General features: G+C 43.9%; 1 protein-coding gene across 1 annotated transcript; it reads right to left on the bottom strand.

Annotated features, from left to right (window-relative positions):
- col1a2 (collagen, type I, alpha 2) lies at positions 1 to 16617 on the bottom strand. Its single transcript, XM_057828462.1, has 49 exons — positions 16318 to 16617; positions 14204 to 14268; positions 13850 to 13933; positions 13526 to 13576; positions 13388 to 13432; positions 13266 to 13319; positions 13133 to 13186; positions 12995 to 13048; positions 12859 to 12912; positions 12498 to 12551; positions 12373 to 12417; positions 12189 to 12287; positions 12053 to 12106; positions 11840 to 11938; positions 11721 to 11765; positions 11544 to 11642; positions 11418 to 11471; positions 11227 to 11334; positions 11092 to 11145; positions 10914 to 11012; positions 10778 to 10831; positions 10600 to 10698; positions 10445 to 10498; positions 10301 to 10354; positions 10156 to 10209; positions 9960 to 10013; positions 9827 to 9871; positions 9634 to 9732; positions 9462 to 9569; positions 9326 to 9379; positions 9198 to 9251; positions 8329 to 8382; positions 8196 to 8249; positions 8009 to 8116; positions 7873 to 7926; positions 7001 to 7054; positions 6752 to 6913; positions 6551 to 6658; positions 6361 to 6468; positions 6219 to 6272; positions 6025 to 6132; positions 5896 to 5949; positions 5709 to 5816; positions 5582 to 5635; positions 5401 to 5508; positions 5079 to 5322; positions 1580 to 1764; positions 1264 to 1506; positions 1 to 1179 (listed from the first exon to the last, which is right to left on the bottom strand). The coding sequence occupies exons 1-49, from the start codon at positions 16385 to 16387 to the stop codon at positions 1033 to 1035; spliced, it is 4077 nt and encodes a 1358-aa protein (XP_057684445.1). The 5' UTR covers positions 16388 to 16617; the 3' UTR covers positions 1 to 1032.
- Positions 16618 to 17114: the final 497 nt, after the last annotated feature.

The raw sequence follows: 17114 nt of genomic DNA, 5'->3' as shown, positions 1-17114 counted from the left end.
ACGCCAAAGAATATGCAACAAAGAAGCAACATGAAAAAATTTGTATGTACAAGGAAAAACTGTTAGTAATCACACATTGGCATCAACACGTTTCCAATGAACAAGAAGCAAAAACGGCGGCAAATACGTGGAAGTCGTCGACACTGAATTTGGTGTCGACACGAAAGCACTTAAGTCAATGAGTAGTGTGTTTTGGAACATTGGACATGCTTTATTTCAGAACTTTTCACAATTTATTTAAACATCTCACATATACAAAATAGGTACAATAGACTTTGTGGTGTCATTTTTCTAGAGAGAGATAGGCCGCCTAAAATCCATTCAGAATTGGCTGAGAATGGGGATGTCAGTATGGATCATGATGTGGGATTTGAAAGCCTGAACAAAACGCCAAAACAAACTAAAAATTCAAGACAAACAAAAAACATGAAACAAGTACTAGACATCAGGGTTTAGGAGTGTTCCACCTGCTTAAAGTGGGAGCGTATCAGAGGACTAATGCGAGACTCCTTACAAAAAAATACAGAAAAAAAAGTGGTTTTGTCCACAGCTGCATATTAGCACCATTGATCTCCGCTTTAAGTTAGCGAGCACCTTCTGAAACGAGACAACGCTTGAAGCATTAGAAGCCCGGTTTGACCTATTTAAGTACATGCGTGAGGTAGTTTAAACCTTATTTTCATGGAAATTGTGGTTTTAAACCTCCTCTTTGGAAGATATACAAAGACCACAAAGTGATGCTTACTTTCAGCGTTTTTATTACACTTCTTTTATTTTTTACAAAAAGGATGACATGATGTCCCACAACAAGGTGTTATCCCGCGTTCCTTAGGGTTGCTGTATTAATTTGCATTGCACAATCGCTCCGTTCAGTCCGTTCAGTCCTCTCCGATAGTTGCCCATCTTAAGCAAGTGGTTGCGCAGTGAGAAATCAGCATTAAAAAAAAAAAAACAACACAGAAAGAAGGGCAGGGATTTGGTTTTTCTTTCGTTCTTTCTCTCTTTTGGGGTGTTAATTTATCATGAGTCTATTTATTTGAAACAGACTGGGCCAATGTCCAAACCAAACTCCTGATCAGCTCCACCAATGTCCATAGGTGCAATGTCGAGGATGGGCAGGCGAGATGGTTTATTTGTTCTGTACTCAATCACTGTCTTGCTCCACTCACCAGTGTGTCTCTGCAGGGGGGGTAAGGAGAAGAGTTTCAGAGATGGATCCTCAAAGCGGACGCTATCAGTGACGGCGGCAGGAAGACTACTCACAGTGCAACCGTCCTCCACGACAGAGAAGGTGAAACGGCTGTTGCCCTCGGCCCTCAGCTCCACATCGTTGGAGCCGCCGAGCACCACAGCCTTCTTCAAGCTGCCGCTCTCATCGTCCATGTAGGCAACGCTGTTCTTGCAGTGATAGGTGATGTTCTGGCTAGCCTGGTTGGACAGCAGGCGCATGAAAGCCAGTTGGGTAGCCATGCTCTGGGAGCTGATGGTCTCGTCGTTGTAGGTGAACTGGAAAAGACCACGCGGTTAGCGTTTGAGCTCGAATTAACGACGGGAAGATCCATTGTTAAGCGGCATTCACCTCGGTTCCACCGTTGATGGTCTCTCCGAACCACACGTGCTTCTTGTTCTCTGTGCTTCTGAACCAGTTCTTCTTGGCGATGCTCTCGGGGTGAGCGTGGATGCAAGTCTCGCGGGTGGCGAAGTCGCAGAAGACCTTGATGGCGTCGTTGATGCAACCCTGGTTGGGGTCGATCCAGTAGAATCCTAGCGAGAGCAAAGATGGACGACTGCTTTCACGATGTGATTCGGGACTAGGGATGAGAATCGAGAACCGGTTCCTATAGAGCAGGGGTCCCCAACCTTTTTTGCACCACGGTGTTATTTGGGTCTTTTTTTTCACGGACTGCTGTTCTGACAAATTTCGCAACCCATCAAAAATTGCAACGATGCGGTTCTGCCATGCGTGTAACTAAAGATGATCGGGATGCCGATCGATCGGGTCCGATCACGTCATTTTCAAAGTATCGGAATTGGCAAAAAAATATCGGACATGACTTTTTTAATATAAAGTAGGGCTATCAAATTTATCGCGTTAATGGCAGTAATTTATTATTTTTTTAAATTAATCACGTTAAAATATTTAACGCAATTAACGCATGCGCTGCACGACCCACTCACGCATTGTCGCATTCAATCTATAATGACGATGTTTTACCTATATAAAGAGCTAAAAGGCAGCATAAAATGAGTAGAGTGAATGGAGGCTTTTTTCAGTTGGCTAAAGCCTTTAAATCCTTCTCTCAACAATTAGAAATATCGTGGGAAAGCAACGTGAGGAAGAAAGGTAGAAGTTGATCTTTTTCGTAACACCCTATGTTATTTCCCAACGCAGAGAAGATATATCAATTGGTGCCACTACGCACAGTCATGGTTACACTTCCCATCATGCATTTGGGCAGAACAGTTAAATGGCTACAGTATCATTTACTGAAAGCTCAACAAATACACTAGATGGCAATATTTAGTCACAATATACAAAGTCACATTTATCCTTTAAGAATTACAAGTCTTTCTATCCATGGATCCCTCTCACAGAAAGAATGCTAATAATGTAAATACCATCTTGAGGATTTATTGTCATAATAAACAAATACAGTACTTATGTACTGTATGTTGAATGTATATATTCGTCCGAGTTCTATTCATTTTTTTCTTAATGCATTGCCAAAATGTATATGATCGGGAAAAATTATCGGGAATGATTGGAATTGAATCGGGAGCAAAAAAAAAAAAAGCAATCGGATCGGAAAATATCGGGATCGGCAGATACTCAAACTAAAACGATCGGATCGGGAGCAAAAAAAACATGATCGGCACAACCCTACGCGTAACGATAAACATGGTCGCAAATGCAGCGATTCCAAAGTAAACACTACAAACTTTCTTTAAAGAAACGAAAATTAACTTACGTTGGATCATGGAAGGACATGTAGAAAACTTCTCAGATACATCCTGCCATGTTAGCTGCACACAACAACTGCACACCGCTCTCTCACCATTAACGACTTTGCCTTGTCGTTAAGCATTAATCAATAAGCCCGTTTCAGAATAGGGATGTCAGGATAATCCGGAATGACTTTAATCCACAACCTCAGTAGAGTTGTTGTCTCAAATGTACGTTTAAGGTCGCCGACATTTGCGATCCCTACAAACTGATCCTCCTGTTGCACAGACATGCTCGAATCACTCTGTTTATTCACAAACGGGTCACGAATCCACTCCTTTTGCCGTAAAAATTATCTACAAAGACGTCTATTTTCCAGTCATCTTCGCACGTGTAGGGGCTAATTATTTCCGGGAACAAATATGCTGCGCCCGCAGCCTAGTAATACGTTATTATCGAGGACAAGTGCACATAGATATATTATATACACAAAGCTTCTAGTGTGAATTGGAATTAGTTTATCACTAGTAGACGTCCAATCTGTTTGAAGTGGGAGGGTGGCAGCGAATGATTGTTCATTCGCTGCCATCCCTCCCACTTCAAATGGATTGAACGTCTGTGGCAGTCAATGCCAGGCAATTAGGTAATTTTGGGCCATTTAAGGTCTCACTGGAACAGCACCAAACAAAAGTTCCAGCATCATCACCTTGTCCGATGCAGATTCTTGACTCTTGACAAGGTGATGATGCTGGAACTTTTGTTTGGTGCCGTTCCAGTGAGATTTACATAGATGACTGCCTGAAGAAGACCTTAAAATTCCCTCAGTCCTTGATGATATAGGGCTGCATGTCAGGCAAAGGCACTGGGGAGATGGCTGTGGTTAAATCATCAATAAATGCACAAGTTTACATGGAAATTTTAGACAGCTTTCTTATCCCTTCAGTTGAAAATATGTTTGTCATTTTCCAAGATGACAACGCATCATGCCACAGACCTAAAACTGTTAAAGCATTCCTTGGAGAAAGACTCATCCAGTCAATGTTTTGGCCTGCAAATAGCCCTTGACACCTTTTTAAAACGATATCTCGATTTTTGGCAGGAGCATATTGATAACCTTTTGGGTTACAAAGTATCACCATATATCAACATTTTGAAATATTGTCACAACCCTACGGCCCATTAGCAAATGCGCCACGGACGGGTACCGGTCCGCGGCTCAGTAGATGGGGGACCCCTGCTATAGAGAAACGGTTCTATGCGTACCACTTCCATGGAATCGGTCAGCAGTTTATCTGTTTATTCTCTTATTAATTCCACGCATCACAAATTACGTCACAAAATTTACACATGGTACAAAATTTCCAACCAGAAAGTAATGTTACATGAATACTCAAAGAGGGACCACACACCATCAAATGATTTAGCTATGAGTTTCACAGGCCATCTCATTATTCATGAGACTACTTAAAGAAATGGTGATTTTTCCAAAAAAGTCTAATAATGGGTCTATCGTATTCCTCGTCAAACACTCTATAAGAAAAATATAACATATATGTATCTAAAATAATCCAAAACGATTTTATTAGCAATTTTAATACTCATTTCCGTCAGTAGTCCACCAATCAGTGGTTTTTCCGGAATAATTTGAATTTGGTGGGTCGTAGGGCCAATCTGACTACTGATTTCACTCAAAAATATATACCTCCGCATCTGATGGTGGTATTTTTGTGTTGCTACGACTAACGGAAGTGGATGTTCCAAATTACTTCCCATAATGCATCTGACGACTACAGCCAATCAGCGTATTTTCGCCCATAATTCAAGATAGGACGGTCCCATTGGTCCCAAACCAATTTTATTCTATTCAGTATCAAAAAGCCTTTCCATAGAGTACCCCAACTATGCCTAAGAAGTTAACCAATCCGAGTTAACGGAGGATTGTGCTAATATTCCTCTTATATTGTATGAGATCCAAGCGTCCTTATGTAATTACAGCAACCTAATTATAAACTTGTTAATATTTGGGACAACAAAAGAGATAACATATCAATAATGGAATCGGAAACGTAAAAATCGTATCAATTCTCATCCCTATTCGGGACATTTGCTATTTACTTGATGTTTCTCTACTCACCGCTGGTCCAATCGGGGTGTCCCAGCTTGATGTCACGGCAAGTGCGGGCGGGGTTCTTCCTGGATCCCTCGGGGGTGAGCAGGTTCTCGATCTGAGTGTTGAGGGACTTGATGGTGGCGTCCACCTCGTAATCCTTGGCTCTCATGGCGGGCTGGTCAGCTCTGTACTCATCGTATCCAGACAGATCGTAGCCACCGCCGGCAGCACCAGGAGGTCCGGGCAGACCGGGAGGTCCAGGGGGGCCCTAATGGGAAGAACAATGCATTTGATATGCAACGCAGCTCATCCGGGTAGAGAAAGATTCATTTCTAAGAGTACTTACAACAGGTCCAATGTGTCCTGGAGCTCCACGAGCACCAGCAGCACCAATAGTACCATGGGCACCAGCTCTACCATCCTTGCCAGGGGGTCCGTGGGGTCCGGCGGGACCCTAAAAAGGGGGAAAAATGTTCTTCAGATATGCTTTTAAAGTTAAATAAATGAAGAATCACAATTCGTCTTACTCTAGGTCCAGCAGGTCCATGAGCACCAGCGGGTCCGGTGTCACCGGGAGCACCCTGAAGGTAAAGAAGCATTTTAATCACATTGCCCATAAATGTGATAGTGTCATCCTTAATTCTTTCCACTTACAGCAGGTCCGGGCATTCCCTGGAGACCAGGATGTCCACGGAAACCTTTCATTCCTCTATCTCCTCTATCTCCAGCGCCTCCCTTCTCGCCACGGACTCCAGCGGGTCCCTAAATCCCAATCACAGAAAGTACAATGAGAGATAAGTTTGATTCTCAGTTACTGGAAAAAATTAGTAGCTCTACTTACAGCGGCACCACGAGCTCCAGCAGCTCCAGCAGGTCCAGCGGGTCCTGTGAATCCCTACAGATACAGACATATTTGTTTAAATCTTTGGAAATATTGAGTGCTGTTCGTACGATGCCAGTGATAACATACAGAGTCTCCACGGTTTCCAGGTCTTCCGACGGCTCCGCTGGGTCCAGCAGGTCCGGGAGCACCAGCGAGTCCAAGGGCACCAGCGGGGCCGGGGTCACCACGGTCTCCCTAAATATGGCAGATTGAGATCAGATTAGAAATTCAGAGAATATTTTCTGAATATAGATCTTTTAAGCAAGGGGCAAGTCGGGTACCTTGACTCCAGGAGCACCGGGACGGCCAGGAGGTCCATCGTTACCAGTGTTACCCTGCAAGTATGAACACATAAAAGTTTAACTCCCATCTTTCAACCACTACTTTTAATAAGGTATGATATGATGTGATATTTAACAGTACCTCACGTCCAGCCTCTCCCTGAGGTCCGGTCATACCAGGCATGCCAATGTTGCCAGAGGGGCCACGGGGACCAGCGGGACCAGCAGGTCCAAGTCTACCGGCCTCTCCCTAGCAGGTAAGGGATAAAATCAGAGAAATTAGCTACAAGAATTTGTCAGTTTTTAAGTGTTGGATGAGCGTCAACACTTACGACAGCACCAGGACCACCAGGGCTACCACGATCACCTCTAGCTCCAGGAATACCAATAAGTCCCTGAGGACCGATAAGTCCAGAAGGTCCAGAAGCACCAGGAGCACCCTATGTTCCAGCATAGCATCATGAAATGAACGTACTGTGTCATGACTATTAATCAGAGCTCTATATGCACTTGGTTCTAGTACTGCAACTTACAGCAGGTCCGGACTCTCCAGAAGGTCCTTTGTCTCCAGGGGGACCAGGAGGTCCAACCATACCCTGCTCTCCACTGGGACCAGCAGGACCAGAGTCTCCACGGGCACCACGGGGACCATCTCTACCAGCGGGACCAGCAGGACCAGCAGGTCCAACAATACCCTGGAACGGAGAAGAACATACAATGATGTGGATATATTCTATTTCTTAATCTCTCAGTGATCCAAAGTAACACCAAAATGTATTTACAGCAGCTCCAGCAGGACCAACTCTGCCAGCAGCTCCAGGGAAACCAGTCAGACCCTATCAAACAACAATGGGTCAGTCAGTTATGGGAGCAAAAACCAACAAAAATAATCAAGTTTAGACAAGTCTGACTTAAAAAACTTGACTTTTGCAGTCTATGGAATGACACATGAACTACTTCTGGGCAGTGTTTGGAAAGTCAACTAGAACAACAAGTCATCCTAAGGATAACTTCCTTCCTATAATGTCTATTGCGATTGTGGTTTTAGACCACCTGAAGGGATGTCTCAAGATCTCAGTTTGTTCTTCTTGGATAGGACACGAACTAAAATTGCCACTGTGCAGTTATTCGTGGAAGGATAAGGTTATATTATAGGGATGTATCCGCATCGATCCTTGGAAAGGTTGATTAATTACATTATTAATGCAGACTTATTGTTGCCTGTAGGTTCCGAGTTAGCCAGTAGAGGGCATGCGAGGTTTATGGTTTGAGCTTTTTGTGTTCCTGGGCTGATGAGATGTTTCAGGACCAAACCTGGTGGTCGTAGTTCATTTTATTCATTTTCTAAGCACATACACATTTTGGTTAGTGCTCTGAGAGGTCAGATGTACAACAGGAAACGATCCAACTACATTTAACTCCTTAGCTGCCATTGGTAGCAATAGACGTCCAATCCATTTGAGCTGGGAGGGTTTGGCAGCCAATGAACGAACGTTTGGCTGCCAACCCTCCCAGTTCAAATGGATTGGACTCTACATATGATAAACTAATGATTGGACCTCTATCAATATCAATGGACCTTTAAGAGTTAATTAGCCAAAATGACTATTTACAGTCCTTATTACCCCAACATTCTGCTCAATTTGTGACTAACCTGAGGGCCATTGTCTCCACGGGGACCGGTAGGTCCAGCAGGGCCAGCAGGACCCTATAAAGCAAGTAAAATCTCAGATTAAAATCCATACTAGCATCAAACCTCAAGAATAATTTGGGATTAACTAAATACTCACAGCAGGTCCAGCTTGTCCGGCAGGTCCAGCAGGGCCAGCGGGGCCAACATCTCCCTTTCCACCAGCAGGTCCGCGCTCTCCTCTAGCTCCGGGCTGTCCGTTAGCGCCCTGTAAAGTGGAGCAACAACATATGAACATATTGATGCCCAAACAGGGTGCATGAGTAGGTGATAGCATGTTATCTTACAGGGGGTCCAGCGAATCCAGGGGCTCCAGCGGGTCCAACCTCTCCACGCTCGCCCTATGGTGGAAAAAAAGACACTTGCGTTCAGCAAAAATTGCTTAATCAATTGTTTGAAATACGATTTATTAAAACTTACAGGGGCACCACGGACTCCGGGAGGTCCAGCAGGTCCGAAAGAACCGCTCTCACCCTGCAAAGGATTTTATGTAGGTATGAAGAACAATTTATGAAATGAATCATAATTATTTTGATGATTAATATTTGGGTCGTTCAATATTTGGGGGACATTTTATGTTCCTACACATACAAAATACAAAAAAAGTTAGTTTTTTTTTTTTTTTTTTTTGTCAAATAAAATGATTTTTTTCTTTGAACGATTGTTTTAATAATATAATATTTCAAAAATTAATTATTATTTGTGGAACGTGTGTCCCACATGCACACAAACCTGTTACCATAAAGTTTTTACTTCGATAGAATAAAGCAGTGAATTACATAATGTGCTGGATTTGACAGTTTTCAAAAAGAATGGCTAAAGCTTCTATTTTTCATATTTTTATGAACTAGTAAGCCTTGATTGAATGTCTCACTCAATCTACATAGAACCAGAATTCCACAATAGTTTTTCAATTTTGTCCTTTACTTATTTACAGAAGTTAGTTTGTCCTTTTGGTCAACAGTAACAGCTAGCTAAACAGCTAGCTTCAACTCCTGAGAAAAAGCTAACATTAGCACAAATTTGCAACTCTGTTAGGTTGATTATGTCATGTATTATATTATATACACCTCAAAAATATAATGTATGAAAAAAATAGCATTGATCTATAAGCTGAGCTAATCAAGCCTTTGATAGTTTATTGCCTAAAATTAGAAAAGATGATTTTTCAAGAATTTCAAAGCCAAAATGTCCACCAATTTTTGGTCTGTTCTAATAGATGCCTTTTATATGTATGACTGATAATTAACATCATGTGTAGTTGGAATGGTGTACTGTCATGTACTTGCCTTGTCACCATTGGCTCCAATTGGTCCAGGGGGTCCGGTGATTCCGGGGGCACCCTAGAAGATGGTTATATTGTCAGCGACGTCCAAGATTTGCCTGCGAACGGTTTGAAGATCAAAGCTGCACTTACACGGGCACCATCTCTTCCGGCGTTGCCATCAGGTCCTTTGTGTCCAACCTCGCCCTGTCCGAAAAAAGATTTTTTCAGAATCCTTCGGAAGTGTAACGTAACAATAGACACGCTTGTCATAATTGTTGGTGCGGACCTTCTCTCCCTTGACTCCAGCGGGACCGGCAGCTCCACGCTCTCCGGGCATGCCGCCAGCACCTTGGTGGCCAGGAGCACCAACAACGCCAACAACACCAGGCTCTCCCTGGATTTGGACAACAAAAATCAGGGGAGATTTTGCTGTGAAACCCAATTTTCAAAAGCAGTACCTTGGCACCATCAGCACCAGGGGCTCCAGAAGCTCCACGGGGTCCCATAGGTCCCTGAAGTCCAGCAGCTCCAGCAGCACCAGGCAGACCACGCTCACCCTGGAGTAAAACACATTATTTTTCAGTGGAAAGTCTCATAATGTGTATACACCTTTACAATGAATGGTTATCATCTAGATAACAAAGCTCGTACCTTGGCACCAGCAGGTCCAGAAGCTCCCTGGTCTCCTGGGATACCCTATTAGAAGTACAAAATGAGTTTTACAAGATTGTTGGTATATGTATACGACAGTGCTACTCCGCATGCATTTCAGATAAGTTCTTACTCTGTCTCCGGGTTTGCCAGCCTCTCCAGCGGAACCAGCGGGACCAGGCAGACCCTGAAAAGGTAGAAAAGCGTGAAGTTTGAAAACGTAGGATGAATTTGTTGGAATCAATGGCAGCCACTCTAGTAAGCTGACTCTAAATGCAAGGTAATTGATTGAATTAACTGGTTCCTAAACTATTGGTATGGATTCTAACCTGGAAACCAGGAGCTCCAGCGGGTCCTTGCTCTCCCTTCTCACCAGGAGCACCCTGTAACAGAAAAGCACAAAGTAATGTTAGAAATGGCACACCAAATTACCTTAAGATGTTGAATATAGTTAAATGGGCCAAAGATACTTACAGAAACGCCCATGGGGCCAGTTGCGCCATTGTTGCCATCAGGGCCAGGAGGTCCCTACAAACAGTGACATTTAGACAATTTGAACAAAAGAAAAATCAAGAAATTATATATTTTATGACTGAGAATGCATATCTTCTGACTTACTCTCAGACCAGTGGCTCCAGTAGCTCCCTTGTCTCCGGGTTTGCCAAGGTCACCCTAAAAAATTTGACAAATCAACACTGCTCAGCTCCAACTTGGACCTTGCATTAAAGAAAGGTATACTTGATTCCTGTCATAATCAATTTTGCTCTACTTACAGCGGCTCCCTTGGGTCCTGGGAATCCAATGTTTCCAGGCTGGCCTCTAGGTCCAGTTGGGCCGGGAGGACCGGTGCGACCGTCTTGTCCAGCAGGACCCTGCAGGAGGAGATTATGATTAACACAAGTCGAGTACGGAAGGTTTTTATCTGTACGTTATGTTGTGAATGTTACTTACAGAAGGTCCCTCCTTTCCTGGGGGTCCAGAGCTTCCAGGGCTTCCGGGGAGACCCTGTGGAAAACATCTTCTTGATGAACTTGTCACAGATCAATTTGGAGTGTGCCTGTATCACGAGGTGAGACGTAATACCCACCCTGAGACCAACAGCACCAGGCTCACCAGCACGGCCAGCATCTCCAGGGGCTCCACGAGCTCCAGCAGAGCCAGTGGCTCCACGAGCACCAGGCATGCCCTATGTCAGATGAACCGCGAAGTGAGAAATCAACAAGGACAAGAAAAAGTCTACAGCCAACGTGTGAAGCTTTACTTACAATAGGGCCAACTCTTCCCTCGGTACCGGGCATTCCACGGCTACCGGGAGCGCCCTAGAGGAGAAGCAGTAGAACTGTCAGGTGATCCCCAAAACAAGATGCCATCTGCGCTGGAGAACCCCATCAATCACTCACTCTAGATCCACGGCTACCGATGGGGCCGGTGGCACCAATCTCGCCAGTAGGTCCGCGTTTGCCCTCCTCACCCTGAGGTCCGGGGGCTCCCTGAGGTCCAGCGTTACCCTGCAGAAAAACACCACAGTTAACAATATATCAGCTTTAAAAGAAAACCAATGCAACAAAAGCAAGGTGTCTTTCAAACTTACAGGCTCTCCCTTGGCGCCAGCATCTCCCTTCACTCCCTGAACACCGGGATCTCCCTAAAACAGATGCAAGAACAATCAAATCCAGTCTAAGAACACAATGGTGTATTTCTGTGTGTATCCACTTACAGCCAAGCCTCTGGGACCAGCAGCACCCTGAGGTCCCTGGGGTCCAGGTCCTCCTCTGGGTCCGGGGAATCCAGGAGCTCCAGCAACACCAGCGGCGCCCTAAAGAACAACCTATGAGTATCTCCGAGCAACTGGATTGATAATAAAAATGATATCTGGCATGATTTGAAGACTTACAGTGGCTCCCTTAGCTCCATTCAGACCATTAACACCAGGGTTACCCTAGAAAACACCATAAAAAGGTAAACAACAGAAAGACTATGACTTTTCTAAATGAATCATCTAGAAGTACTTACAACAGGACCAGCGGGGCCAACAGCACCATTGGGACCGGGCTCTCCTCTAGCTCCCTGAGGTCCAGAGGCACCAGTAGCACCAACGGCTCCAACCTCTCCCTGTCAATAGGTGAAAACATCTTGTCAATATTCAGAGCTTATCTTCTAAGGGTTTCCAAGAGGAAACTGTTAAAGCAATTGCTGAAGTTGTGTTGGATGAGACCTAAGGCTTACCTTGGGTCCGGGGCCACCAGGGAAACCTGGGGCACCAGCAGCACCAGCGGGTCCCTGCGTAGAGTGACAACAGTCAGAATATACAAGGCTAATTTTAATGGCTGAAGAACAATTTCAGCCCAGAAACAGTACTCACAGCAGCACCAGCGGGTCCAGTGTTGCCATCAGCACCACGAGCGCCAACGGGACCAGCAGGGCCAGCACGACCCCTCTCACCAGCCAGACCGCGAGGTCCCTAGATGAAGGTAAGCAGAGAGATGTATTTGTTTCATTCACCAATGAGTAGAAGTCAAGTCCTAGATCCAGCAGACAATACTTACAACAAGTCCTGGTCTTCCAGCAGCTCCGTGTGCGCCAGCCTCACCCTACATTTGAAGATAAGATCGATATTCATCTGGAATATCCAATAAATAAGGCTAATCATATTCGTAGATCAATTTCTTACCTTGATACCAGCGGCACCAGGCTCTCCCTTGCGTCCATCCAAGCCATTGTAACCCTGAAACAGAGAAGACCTTATGAAATAGATGGTAGCACAAGATAGCAAAACATTAACATATGAGGTTGAGTTTAGCGCCTAACTTTAATTATATGACTATTTCACTGCCATTGATGGTGATAGACACCCAATCCATGGGGAGTGGGAGGGCTGGAGCAATCATTTGCCTCCAGCTTCTCCCAGTTCCCATGGATTGGATGTCTTTCACCGTCAATGGCAGCAAAGGAGCTCAAAACCAGGAAGGACGCACAAGCAAATCAACTTTTATGGAATTTAGTAGATGTAATGTTGGCCCTTTTGTACTTACTCTGTGTCCCTTCATTCCGGGGAGTCCAGGGGTTCCGGGGAATCCACGAGCACCCTGTAGTTCAAAACAAACACATGTTTATCAAGTAAATTTGTAAACTGCGGCCAGAAAAGGTGCTCTGCTGAGTATCCCTTACCTGAGCGCCGGGGGCACCTCTGTCTCCGGGCTTGCCAGGTCTACCATTGTTACCCTAAAAGTAGAAATCACTCAGTTTCAATTCTACCTCAACGACAAAATAATACTCTAGAATATGCAATGACAGTTATATACTTACGTCCTCTCCAGCTTTGCCAGGAGGTCCAGGGGGGCCACGGGGACCAACGGCACCCTTGGACGCAAAACCAGAGTGTTTACTACAAAGGTTTTTGTTAAATTTGGAGGATTCAGAAGGTTTTAAAAGATCTTACAGTCTGTCCAGGCTCGCCAGGCTCACCGGGGTGTCCGGTGTTACCCTGAGGTCCCTGTTAGGACGAATATGACGTTCAGTTGGGATGATAACGCGAGAATGTGAGTGTTATTGCTAACTTACAGAGGGTCCAGGAGGTCCGGGTGGGCCTCTGTTTCCCATCATACCCTAAAGATAAGAAACAATCAAGTGTAAGATGAAAAAAGGCTTCACAAACTGCAGGTTTTTTGTTGTTGAGATGTTGTTCAGGTGTATCCTAACCATGGGTCCGGGACCGGGATCGGGAGCCTTGGCATACTGAGCAGCAAAGTTCTGGAAAAGACAAAAAACAATTGAGCTAGTTCTTCATAAAAGAAGTCACAATATAAATAAACGACCTCAACCTTTTCAAAATTGAGCTTGTTTGAACAGAAAGGATTGACGGGATGCTACATGTCAAACAGGAAGTGATGTCATCACAACACAATTACAGTCCTGACAGTGTGACACCTAGTTGACCTCTGATTTTGAGTTCTTCTCATTTCCGAATTACTATTTGGGGGACTTTTACATATTAAAAAAAGGGGAATAAAATAGGGAACATACTCCTCCGAGTCCAGGGGGTCCAGGGGGGCCTTGTGGGCCGGGGAGTCCGGGTAAGCCATCTTTTCCATCAGGTCCCTGGGGACCCTAAACAACAGATAAAAGAGGCCATGAAGTAAGCAATTGTACTGCTTTTTGATTTTACAGCATCCATAAAAAAACACTGCTAGCCATGCTAGCATTAGCATACAATTTCTAAGTTGATTTAGGTTTACATTTCAAAACAATAGCTTAGCTATCATGACAAATAGCCATGCAAAATGTGACAGGTAATATCTTGACAAGACGTTCACATGCCAACAAAAACCAATTTTTCATAAGAAACAGCAATTCCAATCCTAATTTCAGCTCACTTACCCTGTCACCTCGAGGTCCTTTGTCTCCTCGGGGGCCCTGCGGCAGGAAAAAAAAAACCCAGTCAGCTTCAAACACGCACCAGATGTCTTAACCACTTCCAAACTAAGCCACGCTAACTACGCTTGAACCAAGCGCTCGATACAGAAGAGCAATAAAAAGCAATGTGCATGTAAACAAACTTGACCTTACAGACGCAGGACAAGCGAGTTAAGACACATTTTCAGTGACGGGACAAGAAAAACGTTGCCCTTCGAGCTTGTCTATGCTGAAATATTTATGCTCTTTAGAAGCCATGCCGTGAGGTGCTAAAACACACATAAGAATAACATTATGTGCTCACCTTCACACTTCCCTAGATGGAAGAGAACATACATAAAAGTCACTAAATGGATGACTTCGTTCAAGTAAAGCAGAGCAGGCATAGTGCGCAACAGCAGACTTGAGCAAACTCTTAGCATTAAAAGCTAATCCAAAGAAAAGTAGTCATTTAAAGTACAAGAGTAGTGAATAATGTCACTGTAATCAGCACATTTTAGGTTGAATTGGGAGTTGATTTAAATGAATGTACAATCAACAAGAACTGCCTGTAGATTTCAGTGAATTCATTGTTGTGATTTGTGAAAATAAACAATATTCAATGTAATCCAAAATGGAATCATTGGCTGAAGGGGCAGAGGAAGGCCGCTGCCCCCTCGCCGCTGCCCTTAGAAAGGATCCTTTGTGCCATGCAAGGCCCCTCGGGGTGCCGAGCTGTTTAAGCATCGAGCCGGTCGGGGAGGCACGACATTTTTAAAATCCTCGGCCATGGTTGAGTTTGCTCAAATGGCAGCAGAACTCAGAAGAGGAAACTTTAACCGAGGGCTTTTCCAAGAGGCGAAAAAGAGAAGGTAAAGCCACGTTTGTGTTGTGTTGGTGCTGGCATGCGATTACTAACCGAGACTGCAGCGTTGAAGGGGATGGAGAGGGAGAGGAGGTGGAGATTGGGGAGAGAAAAGAAGAGAAAACTCCATTAGAACATGAAAGATAAACAAAACAACTGAAAAACACGCATTGCTAGCCCTAAATAAAACCGTAATAATTGGCCTATTAGTAGTGTTTAATTACTATGTTCTTTTCATTGATAGAGATTGTTTACATTCAACTTGGAATGGCTTTCAACAGTTATGTCAATCAAAATGGAGCTAGCATAGAAGGTAAACAGGCCTATAGGACAAATGAGTCAACAGCAGTTGTTATTTGGAATGTGCAACTTCATTTACAAACGACATGATAATTCATGATCAAATGTGTTTAAAAACCAGAATAAAGATGTTATCAAAATGTTATTTTTTATCATCTATCTTATCTAATGTCTGCTTTCTTCCTATTTGACAGTGCATATACCCAGATGAAAGTGGACCAGCTGGTACTGAACCTCCCCATGAACTCTATAGAGTCATGCCACATCTACACCACAAGGTGGCGTAGACGGGAGCAAAAAGTGCTTAAAGTTGCTTTAAAGGTACTAAAATCTTGGAAGTTGTCCAATTAAAAAAAACAAATTATTGATATAATTTATAAAGCAAATTAGTTATTCAAAAATACGTGATTAAATTATGACTTTAAATTGTATGATAGTTAGATATAAAATAAATAAAATATGTGATCTAAACAATAATAATGTTAATCATAATGATAAAAAGCACTATTAGATATTGTTCCACTGCTCTCTAGTTAATCCTAACTAAATTTGGCCTAAATTGTAGTTCACACAAATGACCACCAGGGGTCACCCTTGCAATTTTCCTATAATTAAGCTTCCTCAACACACGTCTGGATGGAACATTAAGTACAACGCCCCAAAACTTTTTCTCCCCTTCACTTTTAAAAGCTAATAACCACATTCTAAACCAATCTAAAAACCTTTTACGCCTACTTTCGACGTCCCCCTCAAAAGTCCCCTTTTCCTCCCTTTCAGTAGTGCAACTTCTCCTATGATAATTCCTAAATCCTTGGTGAGAAAAAAGGAAGATTCCTCTGCAGCGCTCTTGTAAAATCCCGAACCAAAAGCCCGAAAAAAAAAGATCCTCGGCAAGCAGCATGGGTGGAAATATCCGTATAAATATAAAACTTACATTGACATGTTGCTAGGTATGAAGTTACTGCAAGCAGCAACAGAATCCGGGTATCCACAAAGCTGAGCATGTCTAACCAGACATGCAGACTCCTTGTGCTGCTGTGCCCCTCTTTTTAAACCACCTTCAAGCAGGCATACAGTTGAGGTGACGCGAGTAACTCCAAACTGAGCAGAAGCCTGCAGCCGTGATGCTAGAATAATAAAGTTCGATCAGGCCTATTTATACGGCAGGAGGGTCCCGGTTCTGCGTGTCAGAAGTCGGCCCACCGTCCAATGGGAGGCGAGAAACCCAATCTGACTCCCATCCCTCGTTGAGGGCATCTCCCAGCCTCCTCTGTCGTTTGGAACAAAAAAAATGAAGGGAGGGGAAAAAAATCTCCTGCCTCGTGATGACGAGTGCATCGATTTAATTAGATCCATTCTTTTTGAGGACGTGGACAGCGTGGACGTTTAAAAGGGAGAGGAAAGCCCACGTTTCTCCTTTTTTGAGATGGACGCGCAACTTTGCGCTCTCAAAAAAAAAGTGCGCAAATGCGTGCGCCTACCCTTGAATTGAATCGGATTTTATTTTATTTGTACTTTTTTTGCATTAGTCTTAATTTGTGCAAAAAACATAAATGGAATGCACGTAAAATTAAAGCCGCTTTCACTTCACTTTCTTGCCTCACCACATGACCAGACATGTCTTCAACTCAAAGCAAGCATACTGTTCTATACGCACTCATTCCCTGCTAGTGATGGCGATGGACGTCCAATCTGTTTGGACTGGGAGATCTGACAGCAAAATTGATCGGG

The sequence above is a fragment of the Corythoichthys intestinalis genome, chromosome 22, assembly GCF_030265065.1.
Source record: "Corythoichthys intestinalis isolate RoL2023-P3 chromosome 22, ASM3026506v1, whole genome shotgun sequence".
Lineage (NCBI taxonomy): Eukaryota > Metazoa > Chordata > Actinopteri > Syngnathiformes > Syngnathidae > Corythoichthys > Corythoichthys intestinalis.
The sequence above is the reverse complement of the archived record's forward strand: the minus strand, read 5'-3'. Positions and strand labels throughout refer to the sequence as shown.

What these genes read in the sequence shown, in the direction of transcription:
- col1a2 (XM_057828462.1), bottom strand. Translation starts at nt 16,387, where the DNA reads ATGCTCAGCTTTGTGGATACCCGGATTCTGTTGCTGCTTGCAGTAACT. An exon ending in CCGGAAGAGATGGTGCCCGT is followed by an intron (nt 9,252 to 9,325) that starts GTAAGTGCAGCT and finishes ACCATCTTCTAG; the next exon opens with GGTGCCCCCGGAATCACCGG. An exon ending in CTGGTGGTCCTGGTGCTGTC is followed by an intron (nt 6,469 to 6,550) that starts GTAAGTGTTGAC and finishes CTTACCTGCTAG; the next exon opens with GGAGAGGCCGGTAGACTTGG.